The following is a 20835-nucleotide window of genomic DNA, read 5'->3' as shown; positions in this document are numbered from 1 at the left end:
AAAGGCCAGAGTGATAACAGCAGTAAAACAGAATCAGGCTGTTTAGAGCAGCGATCAGATTCCTATACCACCCCCCATGATGTCCTTTCAAATCGGCGAGGTTACCAGGAAGTCAGAGTTCCTCTTTCCACATCCCCTTAATCTTTTGCTAAATCCCAAATGAACCCCCACAGAACTTCTTCATGGCCAGTAGAATGATTCTCTACACAATGACTGCTTGTTTTGCCACATAAACTGAAATTAGGAAAACTATTTGAATTTTGCAAACAGGAAAAGGCGGAGCTATTTCTGCATATTGCACCTTTCATTTGGCTCTATACTCCAGCATTTTGGATTTGAGACCAAATGTATCATATGAGACGACAGTACAGACTGTCAACTTTMATTTGAGGGTATTTTCAGACATACATTACCATTTAGAAATTAATGCACTTAATTTATCTGTAATTTTCATTTGTGTATTAAAGTAGTCAAAAGTTTAAAAGTTGGTCTCATATTCATAGCACGTGACTCCACAAACTTGTTGGATGCATTTGCAGTTAGTTTTGGTTGTGTTTTGGGAAATTCTTTGTCCATTAGGAACTGAATGGTGAATGGAGCAATTTTCTTTCTAAGTGATATGTTTCTGAACACTTCGAAATTAATCCTGATGCCAAGATTAAGAAAAATCATGAATAAATCCTTATTAATCACCAATACCAATAAGAGGGACGTCAAACTTTCTCACTCATCATTATTAAAATTGTATTTATGGGCCTCCCGGGTGGCGCAGTGGTCTAAGGCACTGCATCGCAGCGCTAGCTGCGCCACCAGAGACTCTGGGTTCGCGCCCAGGCTCTGTCGCAGCCTGCCGCGACTGGGAGGTCCGTGGGGCGACGCACAATTGGCCTAGCGTCGTCCGGGTTAGGGAGGGTTTGGCCGGTAGGGATATCCTTGTCTCATCGCGCACCTGCGACTCCTGTGGCGGGCCGGGCGCAGTGCACGCTAACCAAGGTCGCCAGGTGCACGGTGTTTCCTCCGACACATTGGTGCGGCTGGCTTCCGGGTTGGATGCGCGCTGTGTTAAGAAGCAGTGCGGCTTGGTTGGGTTGTGTTTCGGAGGACGCATGGCTTTCGACCTTCGTCTCTTCCGAGCCCGAGTTGTAGCGATGAGACAAGTATTCACATTACTTAAATAACATATTTTAGTGTTGTATATTTGTTTTTGGTATGATGATGACTATTATTTAATTAATAAAACCCTTATGATGGTAGAGACGGCCTATTACTGCGTATCACTTATTAATAAACTATCCTTTAGTCACATAACTTTACTTTAACCCCTGTAGGTCTAAGCCCTTATAGCTCAATATCTACTAAGCTAACATATGGAATTGTTTTAAGATGGTCATAAAATGGATCATTTACCCACTTGATTTTAAATGAGGCATACACTACTGGTCAAAAGTTTTAGAACACCTACTCATTCAAGGGTTTTTCTTTAATTTTGACTATTTTCTACATTGTAGAATAATAGTGAAGACATCAAAACTATGAAATAAAACATATGGAATCATGTAGAAACCAAAAAAGTATTAAAAACATCTAAATATATTTTATATGTGAAATTCTTCAAATAGCCACCCTTTGGCTTGTAGACAGCTTTGCACACTCTTGGCATTCTCTCAACCAGCTTCATGAGGTAGTCACTTGGAACGCATTTCAGTTAACAGGTGTGCCTTCTTAAAAGTTAATTTGTGGAATTTCTTTCCTTCATAATGCGTTTGAGACAATCAGTTGTGTTGTGACAAGGTAGGGGGGGTATACAGAAGATAGCCTTATTTGGTAAAAGACCAAGTCCAAATTATGGCAAGAACAGCTCAAATAAGCAAAGAGAAACGACAGACCATCATTACTTACATGAAGGTCAGTCTATATGGAAAATTTCAAGAACTTTGAAAGTTTCTTCAAGTGCAGTCGCAAAAACCGTCAAGCGCTATGATAAAACTGGCTCTCATGAGGACAGCCACAGGAATGGAAGACCCAGAGTTACCTCTGCTGCAGAGGATAAGTTCATTAGAGTCACCAGCCTTAGAAATTGCAGCCCAAATAAATGAGTTCAAGTAACAGACACATCTCAACATCAACTGTTCAGAGGAGACTGTGTGAATCAGGCCTTCATTGTTGAATTGCTGCAAAGAAAGCACTAATAAAGGACACCAATAACAAGAAGAGACTTTCTTGGGCCAAGAAACACGAGCAATGGACATTAGACCGGTGGAAATCTGTCCTTTGGTCTGATGAGTCCAAATTTGAGATTTTTGGTTCCAACCGCCGTGGCATTGTGAGACGTGGTGTGTGTGACTGGATGATCTCCGCATGTGTGTTTCCCACCATAAAGCATGGAGGAGGAGGTGTTATGGTGTGGGGGTACTTTGCTGATGATTTATTTAGAATTCAAGGCACACTTAACCAGCATGGATACCACAGCATTCTGCAGCGACACGCCATCCCATCTGGTTTGTGCTTAGTGGGACTATCATTTGTTTTTCAACAGGCCAATGACCCAACACACCTCCAGACTGTGTAAGGGCTATTTGACCAAGAAGGAGAGTGAAGGAGTGCTGCATCAGATGACCTGGCCTCCACAATCCCCCGACCTCAACCAAATTGAGATGGTTTGGGATGAGTCGGACCGCAGAGTGAACGAAAAGCAGCCAACAAGTGTTCAGCATATGTGGGAACTCCTTCAAGACTGTTGGAAAAGCGTTTCAGGTGAAGCTGGTTGAGAGAATACCAAGAGTGTGCAAAGCTGTCATCAAGCCAAAGGGTGGCTATTTGAAGACTATAAAATATATTTTGATTTGTTTAACACTACATGATTCCATATGTGCTATTTCTTAGTTTTGATGTCTTCACTATTGTTCTACAATGTAGAAAATGGTTAAAAATAAAGAAAAACCCTTGAATGAGTAGGATGTTCTAAAACCTTTGACCGGTAGTGTATATCAAAATAAAATAAAAAATGTGAGCAAACATTGAATTTGGCCTTTACCACTGTAGCCCATAGAAACGCATTGAATAACACATTTGTACATGGCAAAACAGACAACTATCAATCAATTAGATGTATTTCGGTTAGAGATACCTAAGCAACTGCTCTCTGTCACTCTTCCTTTCCATGTCTGTCTGCTGGCCCCTCAAGCAAGCCTGGGCAAAAACCAATGAGAACAGGCAGCTGTAGGTGCAATGGATTCTGGTCATTGTAGTCAATTACCCCGTTTTCCGCACTTAACTATGATGAATATTGATTAGCCTGTTGAAAACCACATCTTTCTACAACCTACCACAGTTCATGCTTGATTAAATCGAAGATGCCTAGAAACTGCTTCTCCAATAGAAATCCCCGATCATGCTTGTAGGGGATGTCATGGCAGCGTTGGCTAGCTAAGCTCATGCGCAGAAACACAAGCTCATGTGCAGTCATCGGGTTTAATGGTCATCTCCCGCCGAACTGCGCATGTGCAGGCCGTCAAATCAAAGGCACTCCTTCGATATAAACTTGTTCTTGACGAAAACTAAAACGTGTCAGTGTGTCACTTTCACGAGGTTGGCGTAATAACATGCTCAGTTACTTAAGACATTGGCTCAAATCAAGGTTGTGCGTTAAAATTTCGCGAAAATTAACAACAAAGAGTTTTTCTTTTGTCCCATTGAATTCCCAAACCCCAAACCCCTGTCTGGTCTGTCGAGTCTGCTTCGCGAAGCATTCCCAGAAGTATTGTGATATTGGGTCTCTGGGTTTAGAAACTCTGTGATTAGATTTCTCTCTGGAGAAACGGTGTGTTGAGCTCACAGAAGAAAAAAAACGAATTAAATGGAATTCAAATAAGTTAAGTTAAAAAAATCGTAACTAACCAAAATTTCGGGCTAATCATTCAGCACGAGTAGATACATAAAGTGCTTTCATTTCTAAATGGTTAAACAGATACAGTATGGAAATACCCTCAAATAAATAATACATTCTGTACTGTTGCCTCAAACATTTGATCTCAAATCCAAAATGCTGGAGTTTAGAGACAAATATTTTTTTTCTCCGCTTTACTGTCCAAATACATGGCGTTGACTGTATATACTTTACTAACGACTCTACTCCAAACCCCTCCCAACTGCGCAGGCATGGCCGAGGTCCTTAGTAGTAGAAACATTGCCATTAAACTTTTAGGAGCTTTTAAACAGTATACTTTTTTCCCAATTGGAATTGTTGGTAGCCTGCAACCATGGAGACTTGTTGGATGTGCATACACTTTTCTTTAAACAAACGTGTGTGTGTGTGTGTGCGTGTGGGGCGGGGGGGTTGAGGTGCTTGGCTTACCTGTGATGATCCCCGGGGCCTGGGCTGCCATGACGGCTTGGGGCAGGCCACCCAACTGTTGCGAGAGGAGGGCGGGCCCAGCCAGCGCTCCCAGCACCGATGACCCAACCGTCTCCTGGAAGAACAAAGCCAGACATGAGGGTACACCACCTGGACTGTGCCAGTGACTACAAGGACAGAAAATGAGAAAGGCAACAAACCAAAAAAGTCGGGATAGTCTGTCCTGGAAGACCGAGGTGTGCATTGTGTTTTGTTTTCTCCTCCAGCATATTAGTGCATTTTATATGGATCACGTCAGTCATGCGCACATTCACGTGCATACTTGCATTTGAAATATAATGTATTGAAGTGGATGAGAGTGACACACGTAAAAAAGTGAGGTGTCGGGATCTGGGGCTCCCAAAGGAAGGGGGCAATGCAGCGCCCTTAAAGTATCTGTCCAGTGTTCCAGATTTCAAAGAAATATGACCTAAAATGTATTACAATATATAATAAATAGATGTCCTTCCCAATTTTTTTAAAAATAAGGATGTTAAAAAGCTGTTTTTCTCTGTGCCCTGGTTTGGGTGCATAACAGGAAAAAAATGGGGGGAAAAAAACTGCTGATTTGCCTGCTCAGCCAATAAGATGAACATACACTTGGATATTCAAATGAGCTACGTGGGGTCAGAGTCACTGCCGAACTACCCCGGCAGGCATGCCATTTGCTCATGCTGCTGCAAACCAAGTGAAATATTGTGGATCGATTCAGTATTTGGAAAATTTTGATGGAATTACTAGGGCACTTTACTACAACAGCAATAAATACAGACTGTCATTTCTGTCCATTGCTTTGTCACTATTCCGTTAGAGATGATCAGCTTGAGCTAATTGAGGTGCAGTCACTGATCTACGAACAGTATTCCCTGCCAAATAATAGGTTTTGTGCAATTCATAGAGCTACGCCTCCCCTGATTTAGGCAATTCCCCCACTGAACACACACATGCACAACCAGACATTGATTGATTGGAGACTGCTTGTGTCAATTAAAGACAATTTCCTCAGATTTTCTACCTGCAGCAACACAAGTTGATAATGCTGGATATACCAGTAAAACCAAAGTGCCTCAAAAAGTACCTAAAATGCATGGCCCTAGTTATGTTTTGCCTGTGTTTGTTTCCAAAAAGGTAAAACTGTCACCCTGTCAGTTTAATATTTCATATACACAAATGACATAGCTAATATTAATTGGGACTTACTGAGTCTGGCTTTATGAAACAATACATCATTCAAAGAATATATCACAGAGCTTGAATTGAAATTGAATCTCTTGCGCCAACGTAAATTCAATTTGCAACTGACCCCAACAGTGGAAAATAGTGTCTTCTAAAATGAGGGCGCAGACAGTACTAACCTGGGCAGTGATTTTGGCTGTGGCAGCTGCAGCCGCCACAGCTGCTGCAGCGGGGAGTCCGCCAGGTGTGGTCGGAGTGAGCAGGGGCATGGGGGGGGTGACCGCTTTGCCCACACGCAGGTATTGACCCCCTAGGTCAAAGAGATTCATGGAGGAAACTGCATCCTGGGAGGACTGAGCCTTGTCGTATTCTAACGGGTGGCAGATGGGAAACAAAATAGATTAAATTAGGGCTGGCACAATTACCGTATAACTGTGTAACCGACAGTTATGGATGAATACCGTCATGAAAATAAAATAACCATCATAACTGTAAAAAAAAATATTTAAAAAAATGGCTGACGGGACGGTTGGGAATTTGTGCGTTTGAGTCCGTTTCTGCTGTAACGTGGACTCTACACGGTGATGAAACTTTGTTGCTCCTTGCTAAAACAAGGAAGGTGTTGTAGCAAACAAGTCTTTGGTTGCCTAGGCAACGCCCCTTACTGCAGCAGCGGCACATGCAGTCAGGAGTGGAAAAGAGGAGGAAAATGTGTGGCGAATTCCATGACTATCACAGCCCTAGATTCAATACCTGATTGTCTTATTTGGGAAGCGGGTTTAACAGATGCATAACATAGTACTGGCATGAACGTTATTGTAACATAATTGCTATTACCTGATTATCACCCACAGTCATGATACCTGCACAATTAAGGGGTTCGTTAAAGAACAAACCCCAATGTGGTAATGCATACGAGTGCCGTAGCCTACTCTGCAAAATGCACAACACATTGTATTACTGTCGGTCACACCATAGCCATCCCAACCCGGACAGAACATTAACTAAACTCAGCAAAAAAAGACACGTCCTCTTACTGTCAACTGCGTTTATTTTCAGGAAACTTAACACGTGTAAATATTTGTATGAACATAAGATTCAACAACTGACATAAGCTGAACAAGTTCCACCAACATGTGACTAACAGAAATGGAATAATGTGTCCCTGAACAAAGGGGGGATCAAAATCAAAAGTAACAGTCAGTATCTGGTGTGGCCACCAGCTGCATTAAGGACTGCAGTGCATCTCCTCCTCATGGACTGCACCAGATTTGCAAGTTCCTGCTGTGAGATGTTACCCAACTCTTCCACTAAGGCACCTGCAAGTTCCCAGACATTTTCTGGGGGGCCCTAGCCCTCACCCTCCGATCCAACAGGTCCCAGGCGTGCTCAATGGCCATGGTAGAACACTGACATTCCTGTCTTGCAGGAAATCATGCACAGAACGAGCATTGAGGCTGGTGGCATTGTCATGCTGGAGGGTCATGTCAGGATGAGCCTGCAGGAAGGGTACCACATGAGGGAGAGTACAGGCCTCGGTGTAACGCTCATTCCTTTGACGATAAACGCGAATCCGACCATCACCCCTGGTGAGACAAAACCCTGACTCGTCAGTGAAGAGCACTTTTTGCCAGTCCTGTCTGGTCCAGCGAAGGCGGGTTTGTGCCCATAGGCGACTTTGTTGCCGGTGATGTCTGGTGAGGACCTGCCTTACAACAGGCCTACAAGCCCTCAGTCCAGCCTCTCCCAGCCTATTGCGGACAGTCTGAGCACCGACGGAGGGATTGTGCGTTCCTGGTGTAACTCGGGCAGTTGTTGTTGCCATCCTGTACCTGTCCCGCAGGTGTGATGTTCGGATGTACCGATCCTGTGCAGGTGATGTTACACGTGGTCTGTCACTGCAAGGACATTGCAACTTATTGCCCTGGCCACATCTGCAGTCTTCATGCCTCCTTGCAGCATGCCTAAGGCACATTCACACAGATGAGCAGGGACCCTGGGCATCTTTCTTTTGGTGTTTTTCAGTCAGTAGAAAGGCCTCTTTTGTGTCCTAAGTTTTCATAACTGTGACCTTAATTGCCTACCGTTTGTAAGCTGTTTTACGTCTTAACGACCGTTCCACAGGTGCATGTTCATTAATTGTTTATGGTTCATTGAACAAGCATGGGAAACAGTGTTTAAACCCTTTACAATGAAGATCTGTGAAGTTATTTGGATTTTTATCTTTGAAAAACAGGGTCTTGAAAAAGGGACATTTATTTTTTTGCTGAGTTTGTCAATTAATCCACTATTGTAAGTCTTGCACCTGTTAAAAGTTAAAATACTTCCAAACCCCACATTTTACCATTTCACACTACCACATCTATTAATATTGCGCTAATGCTAACTGTTGGCACTTGGTTAAGCTTAGCTAGCTAGCTGAATGAAACTGTTTTGATTTGAATGCCACAACATCGGAGAAGCCTGAAGTGAGAGGACTGCCCAAATGGAAATGACTTGAAATAGTGAAGATTTTCTACTCTGGGCCTATGCGCCATTGGTGGCATCAACCAAGTGGGTGCTACACAAATATTACTGGAAGAGTAGCTAGCTATCTACAAAGCCCAATGCACGGAGAAGCTGAGAATATTGGTGACAGCTATGTGTACTGCTGACCTACCCGTCTCTGACCAGCTATTCCCCTTGGCTGTGATCGAGATGCTCCCTCCTCCAGACCATCGATACATCCTCCACTAAAACCATCCAAAATACTTCAACAACTGCCTGATGACTTAAAATGTCTTAATAAACCTGTATCACATTTATTGATTTATATTGGTTTTCTAGAATTTTCTGTTGTATACACAACTCAACTTTTAGCTGCCATGTACAGATGCAGCACTCCATCACTCTCCTTCTTGGTCAAATAGCCCTTACACAGTCTGAAGGTGTGTTGGGTCATTTTCTTGTTGAAAAATAAATGATAGGCCCACTAAACCCAAACCAGATGGGATGGCGTATCGCTGCAGAATGCTGTGGTAGCCATGCTGGTTAAGTGTTCTTGAATTCTAAATAAATCACAGACAATGTCACCAGCAAAGCACCCCCATACCGCCACACCTCCTCCATGCTTCACGGTGGGAACCACACATGCGGGGATCATCCATTCACCTACTCCGCATCTCACAAAGACACGGAGGTTGGAACCAAAAATCTCAAATTTGGACTCATCAGACCACAGGACAGATTTCCACCGGTCTAATGTCCATTGATCATGTTTCTTGGCCCAAGAAAGTCTCCTTGTCTCAATGGTGTTCTTTAGTAGTGGTTTCTTTGCAGAAATTCAACCATGAAGGCCTTGATGTTGAAATGTGTCTGTTACTTGAAGTCTGTGAAGCATTTTTTGAGGCTAGTAACTCTAATGAACATCCTCTGTAGTAGAGGTAACTCTGGTTCTTCCTATCCTGTGGCGGTCCTCATGAGAGCCAGTTTCATCATAGCGCTTGATGGTTTTTGCGACTGCACTTGAAGAAACTTTCAACGTTCTTGATATTTTCCGGATTGACTGGCCTTCATGTCTTAAAGTGATGATGGACTGTCGTTTGTCTTTGCTTATTTGAGCTGTTCTTGCCATAATATGGACTTGGTCTTTTACCAAATAGGACTATCTTCTGTATACCACCCTACCTTGTCACAACACAACTGATTGGCTCAAACGCATTAAGGAAATAAATTCCACAAATTAACTCATAACAAGGCACACCTGTTAATTGAAATACATTTCAGGTGACTACCTCATAAAGCTGGTTGAAAGAATGCCAAGAGTGTGCAATGCTGTCATCAAGGCAAAGGGTGGCTACTTTGAAGAATCTAAAATATATTTTGATTTGTTTTACACTTCGCTGGTGACTACATGAATCCATATGTGTTATTTCATAGTTTAGATGTCTTCACTATTATTCTACAATGTAGACAATAGTAAAAATAAAGAAAAACACTTGAATGAGTAGGTGTGTCCAAACTTTTGACTGATACTGTAAGTATTCAGACCCTTTGCTATGAGACTCAAAATTGAGCTCAGGTGGATTCTGTTTCCATTGATCATCGTTGAGATGTTTCTACAACTTCATTGGAGTCCACCTGTGGTAAAATCAATTGATTGGACATGATTTGGAAAGGCACACATCTGCCTATGTAAGGTCCCACAGCTGACAGTGCATGTCAGAGCAAAAACCAACCCATGAAGTCGAAGGAATTGTCCGTAGAGTTCCGAGACAGGATTGTGTTGAGGCACAGATCTGGGGAAGGGTACTAAAAAATGTATGCAGCATTGAAGGTCCCCAAGAACACAGTAGCCTCCATCCTTCTTAAATGGAAGAAGTGTGGAACCACCAAAACCTTTCCTAGAGCTGGCCGCCCGGCCAAACTGAGCAAATGGGGGAGAAGGACCTTGGACAGGGAGGTAACCAAGAACGTGATGGTCGCTCTGACAGAGCACCAGAGAGCCACTCCTCATTAAAAAGCAAAATGACAGCCCGCTTGGACTTTGCCAACAGGCACCTAAAGGACTCTCAGAACATGGGAAACAAGATTCTCTGATCTGATTAAACAAGATTGAACTCTTTGCCCTGAATGCCAAGAGTCACGTCTCTGAGGAAACCTGGCACTACGGTGAAGCATGGTGGTGGCAGCATCATGCTGTGGGGAAGTTTTCAGCAGCAGAGACTGGGAGACTAGTCAGGTTCAAAGGAAAGATTAACGGAGCAAAGTACAGAGAGATCTGCATGACGCAAGATGGCGCCGACAGAGAGTCCTTTGGAAACTATGCAGTATTTAGTTTCTTTATGTATTACTTCTTACATTGTTTTAAGTGTTATTACATACAGACGGGAAGAACTGTTGGATATAAGAGCAAAGTCAACTTACCAATTTTACGACCAGGAACACGACTTTTCTGAAGCGGACCCTTTGTTCGGACCACCACCCAGGACATTGGATCTAATCCCAGAGGCCAACCCAAAACAACATCGCCGCAGGAAAGGTAGACGGAGCGGCCTCCTGGTCAGACTTCGAAGGCGTGCACACCACCCACCGCTTCCGAACATATTACTCGCCAATGTCTAGTCTCTAGACAACAAGGTGGATGAAATTAGGGCAAGGGTTGCCTTCCAGAGAGACAACAGAGATTGTAACATTCTCTGTTTCACGGAAACATGGCTCTCTCGGGATATGTTGTAGGAGTCGGAACAGCCACCTGGGTTTCTTCATGCGTAGCGCCGACAGAAACAAACATCTCTCTGGTAAGAAGAAGGGCGGGGGTGTATGCTTCATGATTAACGACTCATGGTGTAATCATAACAACATACAGGATCTCAAGTCCTTTTGTTCATCTGACCTAGAATTCCTTAAAATCAAATGCCGACCACATTATCTTTGATTATAGAAGTATCTTTGATTATAGTTACAGCTGTGTATATTCCCCCCCCAGCAGATACCTCGACGGCCCTCAAGGAACTTCACTGGACTCTATGCAAACTAGAAACCATATATCCTGAGGTGGCATTTATTGTAGCTGGGGATTTTAACAAGGCTAATTTAAGAACAAGGCTACCTAAATTCTACCAGCACATTGACTATAGCACATTGACTGTAGCACCGCAGGCAATACACTGGAACACTGCTACACTAACTTCTGCGATACATACAAGGCCCTCCCCCGCCCTCCCTTCGGCAAATCCGACCATGACTCCATCTTGCTCCTACCGTCCTATAGGCAGAAGCTCAAACAGGATGTACCTGTGACTAGAACCCTTCAACGCTGGTCTGACCAAATGGAATCCACTCTTCAAGATTGTTTCGATCACGCGGACTGGGAAATGTTCTGGGAAGCCTCAGAGAATAACATTGATTTTTATGCTGACTCGGTGAGTGAGTTTATAAGGAAGGGCATTGGAGATGTTGTACCCACTGTGACTACTAAAACCTACACTAACCAGACACCATGGATAGATGGCGGCATTCGCGCAAAACTGAAAGTGCGAACCACCGCATTCAACCATAGAAAGATGTCGGGGAATATGGCCAAATATAAACAGCGTACAGTGGTTCCTCCTTTAAATGTTGCGTCATACTGCGGCACACCTTGCGGGCTGCTGCAGCATTCTGTGGTACGTCATTTAATTCTCAGCCACTTTTTCTGTTACTGCAAGTTATTGCTAGTTTGACCACCAGAGGGCATCTTTGAGAAGCATTTGATAGTATTCCGTATTGGCATTACCAGAGAATTTAAAACCTTTTTTGTAATAACATAGTATATGGGATTGATTTTAAAAAACGTGGCTTAATTAATTTGATTCATATTATGGTGTTTCTATTCATAGAAAAATGAAAAACAAAACCCTGCGCTGTACAATGTGACGGTCGGGAGTAGGCTACAGGACTGGAGGATTCTAAATTGTTTGCCTTTATTTAACAACTTTGTTCCAATATTTCTGTAAATCAGTGATATTTATTCCCATAGTAATTCGTTATGGATCCATAACTAAATCAACATCTGCATTTTGAAAGTGTATTATTTAACATTATATTATTATATAAAATATACAAATCCTGGAATGTAGGTGTAGGTGTGTCCAAACTTTTGACTGGTACTTGCTGGAACGGAAAATGAAGGTCGGCAGTACAGTACTGGGCTATTTATGAGGAAGGAGTAGGCTGTCCTTGTAAATTAGAATTTGTTCTTAACTGATTTGCCTAGTTAAATAAATGTTACACTAAGAGCATAACATTTCTGCACCCTAATTTTCTAATTCTTGTCTAACCAATAGTCAAATGGAAACTTAAGTGAAAATAAAAATCTCATTGATTTATCAAGACCAGTCCCCATGCTTGCCTCAGAGCAGCACGAAACGGTGCTAAAATAGTTGTAGGCTTTTGCTTCTAACTTTTATATGCTCTTTAAATAAATAAGACCTACACAATTTTTACACAACACTAGTGAGACTCATTTCGCCTATGGTAGGCCTACAGTATATCGAGAGAGAAAAAAAAAATTCAATGACGTGACTCTCCACCAATAATTACATTTCGAGGATTGGAGGACTCTAAATTAATATCTAAGGAGCATTTTCCGCTAGGATCTGTGAGAATATCTAAGGGGCTTTTATATCATTCTAAATWAATTTTTAAAAATCGCTTTGTTTAAAAGTAACAATATTTTGGAGATTTGGTTTTCATTTAACCTAGAGTGAGCGAGAAAAAGGCTATTCTTGAACATTCTCACTAATTTGTAAATAAAGAAAGTTATTTAAAATTATTTKTTTCTGGAGAAACCTAACTTGATTATTTAGCAGACATCACTTGCTTATATTCAGTCAACACATATCTTAAGAATATCATGGAATATTTGAACATTTTCATTTCTCCATGCTAGTCTCAGAGCAGCGCGAAATGGTACTGAAATAGACATCCACAGCGGGAAGGCTATGTATTCTGTGCCCACTCGTGGTATCTCTCTTCGGTTACACATCCTTGGAATAGCAGAACAGCATAACAGTCCGGGCGGCCCTTGCTGTGCCTGGTGAGCAGTTTGTCAAGTTCTGTTGTCATAAGAGGAATGGAAATGTCAGGGTGAACCGAAAACCTGACGAACCCACCACGAATGTTGACTCTGCCTGTCGGAGGTGGAGTTCCAGCGCTCACAGGTATATATATATTATTATTTTATTTTTTTAAATCTCAGAACATTAACCATGTGTGTTCACTTGTTTTGTACTGTTCTGTAGTTTCGACCCATTGATTCGTCTGACAAACAACAAACAAACAACGTTACGTCCTGCAGGCCCAGGCATGGATCAAAGCTGGCAAGACATTCAATAACGTCATCATGACAGACGAATCAACCGTGGCCCTTGAGCAATTTGCTTCAAAATTGCTACAGAAAAAAAGGAAGTAGATCAAGAAGATTAACGAAAGCATAAAGATGTTGATGAAGAAYTGCTGTTTTGAGTTAGAAATGTAACATGTACACCTACACCTACATTCCAGGATTTGTAACCGAATAAATAGACTCCAATTAAGCCCTCTTGTTGTTTGTAAAGTCAAATTCAAAATTCAAAAGGCACTCGCACATCTGAGCTATCTTTTTTGCAAGTGCATGGCAACAGCCGATAAGATGAGGAAAAAGAAGAAGGAACCCGCGCACTGCTCTTGATAGTATCACTGATCTTTATTTAGCGTTATGTATCGACCTCACGGCCTTCGTCAGAGCTTTTGTGAGTTTTTTAAATTAGCACCCTTATGTAGACCTAGCCACACCCACATCCGTTCCACGCATCGAAAGGGGTTGGAGGCAAAGGAAAAACAAATAAGTGCTACCAAATATAASAATATGCATTTCATAAATATTCAAATAAAGTGTGTACATAAAACGTATTAAACGCGTCTGTAAAACCACAATGAGGACATCGACCTACCAAGAAGGTTTCATATAAATTATTGGGTACAGTGTAAGAAACACATGTAAGCTGAAATAGGGGCATAATTCATGTTCAAATTTACAACATAACATACCAWAGCATTCATCATTAAGACCTTRAGGAAATAATGTCTGGAGGGTGAAAATACAAAACATTCTCTTTTACTCAGAGTAGTATTTATATCACATCCCCCTGTCTGATATCTTAACTTTCTCTATGCCAAAAAATCTAAAGAGGTAGAAATGCCACGTTTTAGGTCATTAAAATATACAGCGACTGGATAATTCCTGTCGTTTCTCCTACTTTAACTTTGATGTTCACTAATTCTCTGTTTGAGAGAATGAGAGGTTTAACCTACATAGCACAGCCCACATGGACATTTAATAAATGTAGATAACATGCGTGGTGGAGCATGTCATAATGTCCTTTATTTGGAACCGTTTTCCTGTGTGTGGGTGGCAGAAATATTCACACTTCATCATATTGTTGCACTGTGCGCAACCTCTGCATTTATAGCTACTATTTGGAAGAGGGCGTGAAAGAGCCTGGCTGATTTTCTTTTGTGGCTGGCAGTTGGCAGGGACCAATTTATCGTGTAAATTGTGACCTCTCCTATATACAATAAGTGATGGATTTTTTAATTCAGCAGGCAAAGCTGGGTCCGATGATAAAACATGCCAGTGTTTCTTGACTGCATCTCCCACTTTTCGCGAGTTCAAAGTATATGTAGTTGTGAACATTACGGCGTTTTCTTTAGCTGTAGCGGGGCTTTTTTGTAACAGTTCATCTCGTGTTTTCCCCCATGCCAAATTAAGAGCTTCATCCAATCATTCTTCGCTGCTTTTTCTAGATAGTCCTGAAAATGATTTGTTGCAAGTTTGGGGGGGTTCACACCTAGCTCAAGTTGGGGAGGATTCACACCTAGTTCGGCTATTAGACAATTATTTAGTAAAAAGGTTGAATAGTCTATTGTTCAGCTAATAGCCCATCCTGCTATGCCTGTGAAAAACTAATCATATTTTTTCCCCTTTCCACATGTTAAAGATTCCAATAGATAGTGTTTTTAACCACAATCGGACCCAACCCCAATTAATACATTTGGGCACAGTCGATAGCGTACTGGACTTCGGGCTAGAATGTTGAGGGTTCAAAACCTGCTACCTGCTTGTTTCATTACATTATTATGCTGGTCTCAGACAAATAGCCTGGATTGGTACTCCCATCTCGTTGCTCGCCCTCTTCCACGCGTCATTCAGCACGCTTGTGGGCATGCTGGCAGGATGTACTGTTTTTTATTCTGTATATATGAATTACAAAACAGCCTTTACTTAAATAGTTACAATGTGTAATCATTGATGTCCCAGGAGCGYTAAACACTGTTGAAGTGTATAATGAATGAGTTTGATACACCTAGTATTGGATATGGCTGAAAAAAAACTTGCTAAAAAGCGATTTCCGTAAATGGACTTTATGACAAAAAAATATGCACAATTGTTTGTCTCTACATTCACTAACATATTCCTCTCAATTGTAGATTTTTTGCTTGACTCATTATGACGTTATGTTTTGTCAGCCATCTTTGCTGAAGTCACCAGGGACGGGTGGCTCGCGTCAAATTCGTCATTGGATCCACTCGATATGATGGCCATATAAAAACCTTGGGACCCAAATGCATAATGAGTGCTCTAACTCCCCCTTGTGGTGGTCTGGAGCAATGAAGCAGTGACGCTGGGTACSTCTAAGTCCCGCGGTGTAAGTTCACAACTTTTAAAGGAGGAACCACTGTAGTTATTCCCTCCGCAAGGCAATCAAACAAGTGAAATGCCTGTATAGGGACAAAGTAGAGTCGCAATTCAACGGCTCAGACACYAGACGTATGTGGCAGGGTCTACAGGCAATTACACACTGCAAAAAGGAAAACCAGCAACGTCACGTACACCYACGTCTTGCTTCCAGACAAACTAAACACTTTCTTTGCCCGRTTTCAGGATAATACAGTGCCACAGTCGCGGCCCGCTACCAAGGACTGCGAGCCCCCCACTCCTTCTCCGTGGCCGCGTGAGTTAGACATTTTAAACGCGTTAACCCTCGCAAGGCTGCTGGCCCAGACGGCATCCSTAGCCGCGTCCTCAGAGCATAAGCAGGCCAGCTGGCTGGTGTGTTTACGGACATATTTAATCGCTCCCTATCCCAGTCTGCTGTACCCACATGCTTCAAGATGGCCACCAATGTTCCTGTACCAAAGAAGGCAAAGATAACTGAACTAAATGACTATCGCACCGTAGCACTCACTTCTGTCATCATGAAGTGCTTTGAGAGACCAGTCAAGGATCATATCACCTCCACCTTACCTGCCACCCTAGATCCACTTCAGTTTGCATATCGCCATCACACTGCCCTATCCCATCTGAACAAAAGGAATACCTATGTAAGAATGCTGTTCATTGACTACAACTCAGCATTCAACACCATAGTACCCTCCTAGCTCATCATTAAGCTTAAGGCCCTGGGTCTTAACCCCGCCCTGTGGAATTGGGTCCTGGTCTTTCTGACAGGCCGCCCCCAGGTGGTGTAGGTAGGAAACAACATCTCCACTTCACTGACCCTCAACACTGGGGCCCCGCAAGGGTGTGTGCTCAGCCCCCTCCTGTACTCTCTGTTCACCCATGACTGCGTGGCCATGCACGCCTCCAACTCAATCATCAAGTTTGCAGACAACACAACAGTAGTGGGCTTGATTACCAACAACGATGAGACAGGGAGGAGGTGAGGGCCCTCGGAGTGTGGTGTCAGGAAAACAAGCTCTCACTCAACGTCAACAAAACTAAGGAGATGATTGTGGACTTCAGGAAACAGCAAAGGTAGCACCCCCCTATCCACATCGACAAGACAGTAGTGGAGAAGGTGGAAAGTTTTAAGTTCCTCGGCATACACATCACAGACAAACTGAAATGATCCACCCACACAGACAGAGTGGTGAAGAATGTGCAACTGCGCCTCTTCAACCTCAGGAGGCTGAAGAAATTTGGCTAGTCACCTAAAACCCTCACAAACTTTTACAGACGCTCAATTGAGAGCATCCTGACGGGCTCAATCACCGCCTGGTACGGCAACTGCGCCGCCCATCAACCGCAAAGCTCTCCAGAGGGTGGTGCGGTCTGTACAACGCATCACCGGGTGCAAACTACCTGTCCTCCAGGACACCTACAGCACCCGTTGTCACAGGAAGGCCAAAAATATCATCACGCACAACAACCACCCGAGCCACTGCCTGTTCACCCCACTACCATCCAGAACGTGAGGTACAAGTGTATCAAAGCTGGGACCGAGAGACTGAAAAACAGCTTCTATCTCAAGGCCATCAGACTGTTAAACAGCCGTCACCAACTCAGAGAGACTGCTGCCTACATAGACTCAAATCATTGACCACTTTAAATCACACTTTAATAATGTCTACATATCTTACATTACTCATCTCAAATGTATATAGTGTATTTTATAGCATCTTGCCTATGCCGCTCGGCCATCGCTCATCCATATATTTATATGTACATATTCTTATACCATCCCTTTACATTTGTGGGTATAATGTAGTTGTTGTGGAATTGTAAGATTACTTGTTAGATATTATTGCACTGTCGGAACTAGAAGCTCAAGAATTTCGCAATTAACATCTGCTAACCATGTGTATGTGACCAATAATATTTGATTTGTATTTAATTTGAGAGATCCTTGATGAAAACCTGCTCCAGGGTGCTCGGGATCTCACTGGGGTGAACGTTCACCTTCCAACAGGACAACGACCCTAAGCACACAGCCAAGACAACACAGGAGGGACTTCGGGACAAATCTCTGAATGTCCTTGGGTGGCCCAGCCAGAGCCCAGTCTTGAACCCGATCAAACATCTCTGGAGAGACCTGAAAATAGCTGTGCAGCAATGCTCCCAATCCAACCTGACAGAACTTGAGAGGATCTGCAGAGAAGAATGGGAGAAACTCCCCAAATACAGGTGTGCCAAGCTTGTAGCATCATACCAAAGAAGACTTGAGGCTGTAATCGCTGCCAGTGGTGCTTCAACAAAGTACTGAGTAAAGGGTCTGAATACTTATGTAAATGTTTTATATATATTTTTTATATATAATACATTTACAAAAATGTTTGAAAAACCTGTTTTTGCTTTGTCATTATGGGGAATTGTGTGTAGATTGATGAGGGGGTTAAAGATTTAATCCACTTCAGAATAAGGCTGTAACGTAACAAAATGTGGAAAAGATCAGGMGGTCTGAATACTTTCCAAACGCACTGAAATAATACTAAACCAAAATAATATATTGATTTAACGGCATTATTTTATTTGTTTCAAGGGGGTTAGTTTGCAACCAATTTAAAGTCGCAGTCTGGAGAAGTTTTCCTCACCAATAAAGCCGTAGCTCTTGTGTTTCCCCGTGGTGGGGTCTCTCGCCAGAGTGCACGACTTGATCCGGCCGAACGCCTCAAACACACTCTTGATGTCCTCGTCCGAGAGGTCGGGGTGCACAGACGCCACGTAGATTCGGTTGAAGGCGCGCGCCTCTTCTGCCAGCTGGTCAATGATCGGCTGGGCCTGTCCGATGTTGCTRGGTCGTCCCACCTTAAAGTGTAATGTGTGTTAAAATAGTGTAGTCATGGCATTGAGCAACAAAATCAAGAAACTCTTTAAAAGTTGACAGCAGAGCTCACCTTAATGTTTCTCCCTCCCAGCAAAACGGAGTTCATCTGCTCAAGGGATAGCTGGGCTGCCTCAGGCACATCATACTCCACAAATGCAAAACCCTYAGGGACAGGGGAACAACAAAAAAGTCAGGCTTCAACCTGAAGCAGGGAGACGGGTCTTTGCAAAGGGYATTTACCTGTTTGGGAAACAATGGCTATACGCTCTGGAGAAACTTCAACTAGGACTAAAATTAAAATACATTTGTTAGGGTTTATTTATTTTAAGATGGTATGGTATCTGCAACTACCATCAATACTCATGGTTAATAGCTTATTCCTAAATACAAGAGATTGCTTACAATTATATTGCAGGGCAGGATAGTTGCAAAACTATTGATGACTATAACACACTGCACCAAAACTTTAAAGGGCAATTACACCGCTTTTCAAACTAATTTTCATTATCTCCAGCACAATACCAGTGTCTACATACACCGAGTGTACAAAACATTATGAGCACCTGTTATTGAGAGAATGATCAGATGAAAGCTATGTCACTAGGCTTATCGATGTCACTTGTTAAATCCAATTCTATCAGTGTAGATGAAGGGGAGTAGACAGGTTAAAGAAGGATTTTTAAGCCTTGAGACATGGATTGTGTATGTGTGCCATTCAGAGGGTGAATGGGCAACACAAAATATTTAAGTGCCTTTGAACGGGATATGGTAGTAGGTGCCAGGCGAACCAGTTTGTGTGTCAAGAACTCCAAGGCTGCTGGGTTTTTCATGCTCAACAGTTCCCTGTGTGTATCAGGAATGGTCCACCACTCAAAGGACATCCAGACAACTTGACACAACTGTGGGAAGCATCGGCATCAACGTGGGCCAGCATCCCTGTGGAACGCTTGAAACCTTGTGGAGTCCATACCCCCAACGAATTGAGGCTCTGCTGAGGACAAAAGGGTATGCAACTCAGTATTAGGAAGGTGGTCCTAATGTTTTGTACACTCAGTGTATGTGAAAACAGCGCATTTCAAGTTTTGGCTAACACATTTCTAAAGTTAAAAGGTTCTACCCAATGACATCAAAAGTTAAACCATTTTAAAAACATTGATTTTCAAACACAGAGATTCGCGGTGACGTGGGGAGCAAGAAAACATCCTCCCTCGAGGGTTTCCGTTAGACGGTAAGTTCAGATAAAAAAATACCAGTCAGGTAATACTTGACACCCAACGTCATAACACATTACGACACGGTAATAACCATGTCATAAAATGTGATAACAGCTGACATAACTTGTCATAACCTGTTGTAATATAATCATAACACTGTCATGACACATATTTAGACCTGTTGTGACATATATTGCGTTATTTTATGGCTGTTATGACACCTAAATAAGTGTCAAAACCCACAAAACCTACCACACAAGGCAAAACATTACATTACACCATAGCCTACATGTCAACTGTGTTTTAGTTATATAATTATTCTTTAAATTGACCATGTTAAATGATCATTGTAATTGCACACACATTGATGTCAGACATGCACCTACCCCAATGTTCTGTTGTTGATGACTGGGCTGAATGCAGGAGCAGATTTCAGGAGCAGGACGAGACAGCCTCTTTTTGACTGATATAAGGGCATGTACGTGATGATTATGACAGTGTCCTAAAGAGTATTTTCTTAGTCCAAGTAAAGTGACACAGAATGGTCATAATGCTTCATGACAGTGTCATAAAGTGTATTTTCTACATGTTATTTAAAATATGATGAAAAAAACAACTAAAGAATGAATTTATGAGAAACCTTCAAACAAAAGGAAACTTCTTGGTAGGGAAAAAACTAATTTGATTAAATGTGTATTTTGAAACGCTTATGTAGGTGTCATAGCAAGCCATAAAATAACGCAATATATATCACAATAGGTGTAAATATATGGGTCGTGACAGTGTTATGGCAATATGTCAGGTTATGACAAGTTATGTCAACTGTTATGACCGTGTCATAACGTGTTATGACACTGGGTGTCAGGTAAAGTGTTACAACAGTCCCAACAACAGCAATGCACTTTGAGCAGGCCAAGGTTGGCCACAAACGCAAGTAAATTAGAGA

The 20835-nt window shown here is 42.4% G+C and overlaps 1 protein-coding gene across 1 annotated transcript in view; it reads right to left on the bottom strand.

Moving 5' to 3' along the window:
- The window catches only part of puf60a (poly-U binding splicing factor a), a 63896-nt gene that overhangs the window by 9046 nt on the left and 34015 nt on the right, over positions 1–20835 (bottom strand). Inside the window, exons 6-9 of the mRNA XM_023977844.1 lie at positions 18746–18838; positions 18443–18656; positions 5749–5939; positions 4355–4469 (exon numbers count right to left, since the gene is read on the bottom strand). Coding sequence (XP_023833612.1) covers positions 4355–4469; positions 5749–5939; positions 18443–18656; positions 18746–18838 — 613 coding nt within the window. The remainder of the gene's footprint in view (positions 1–4354; positions 4470–5748; positions 5940–18442; positions 18657–18745; positions 18839–20835) is intronic.

This window comes from Salvelinus sp. IW2-2015, linkage group LG32 (genome assembly GCF_002910315.2).
Source record: "Salvelinus sp. IW2-2015 linkage group LG32, ASM291031v2, whole genome shotgun sequence".
Classification (NCBI taxonomy): Eukaryota; Metazoa; Chordata; class Actinopteri; order Salmoniformes; family Salmonidae; genus Salvelinus; species Salvelinus sp. IW2-2015.
Note: the sequence above shows the minus strand (reverse complement) of the source record. Positions and strands in the feature narration are given on the sequence as shown.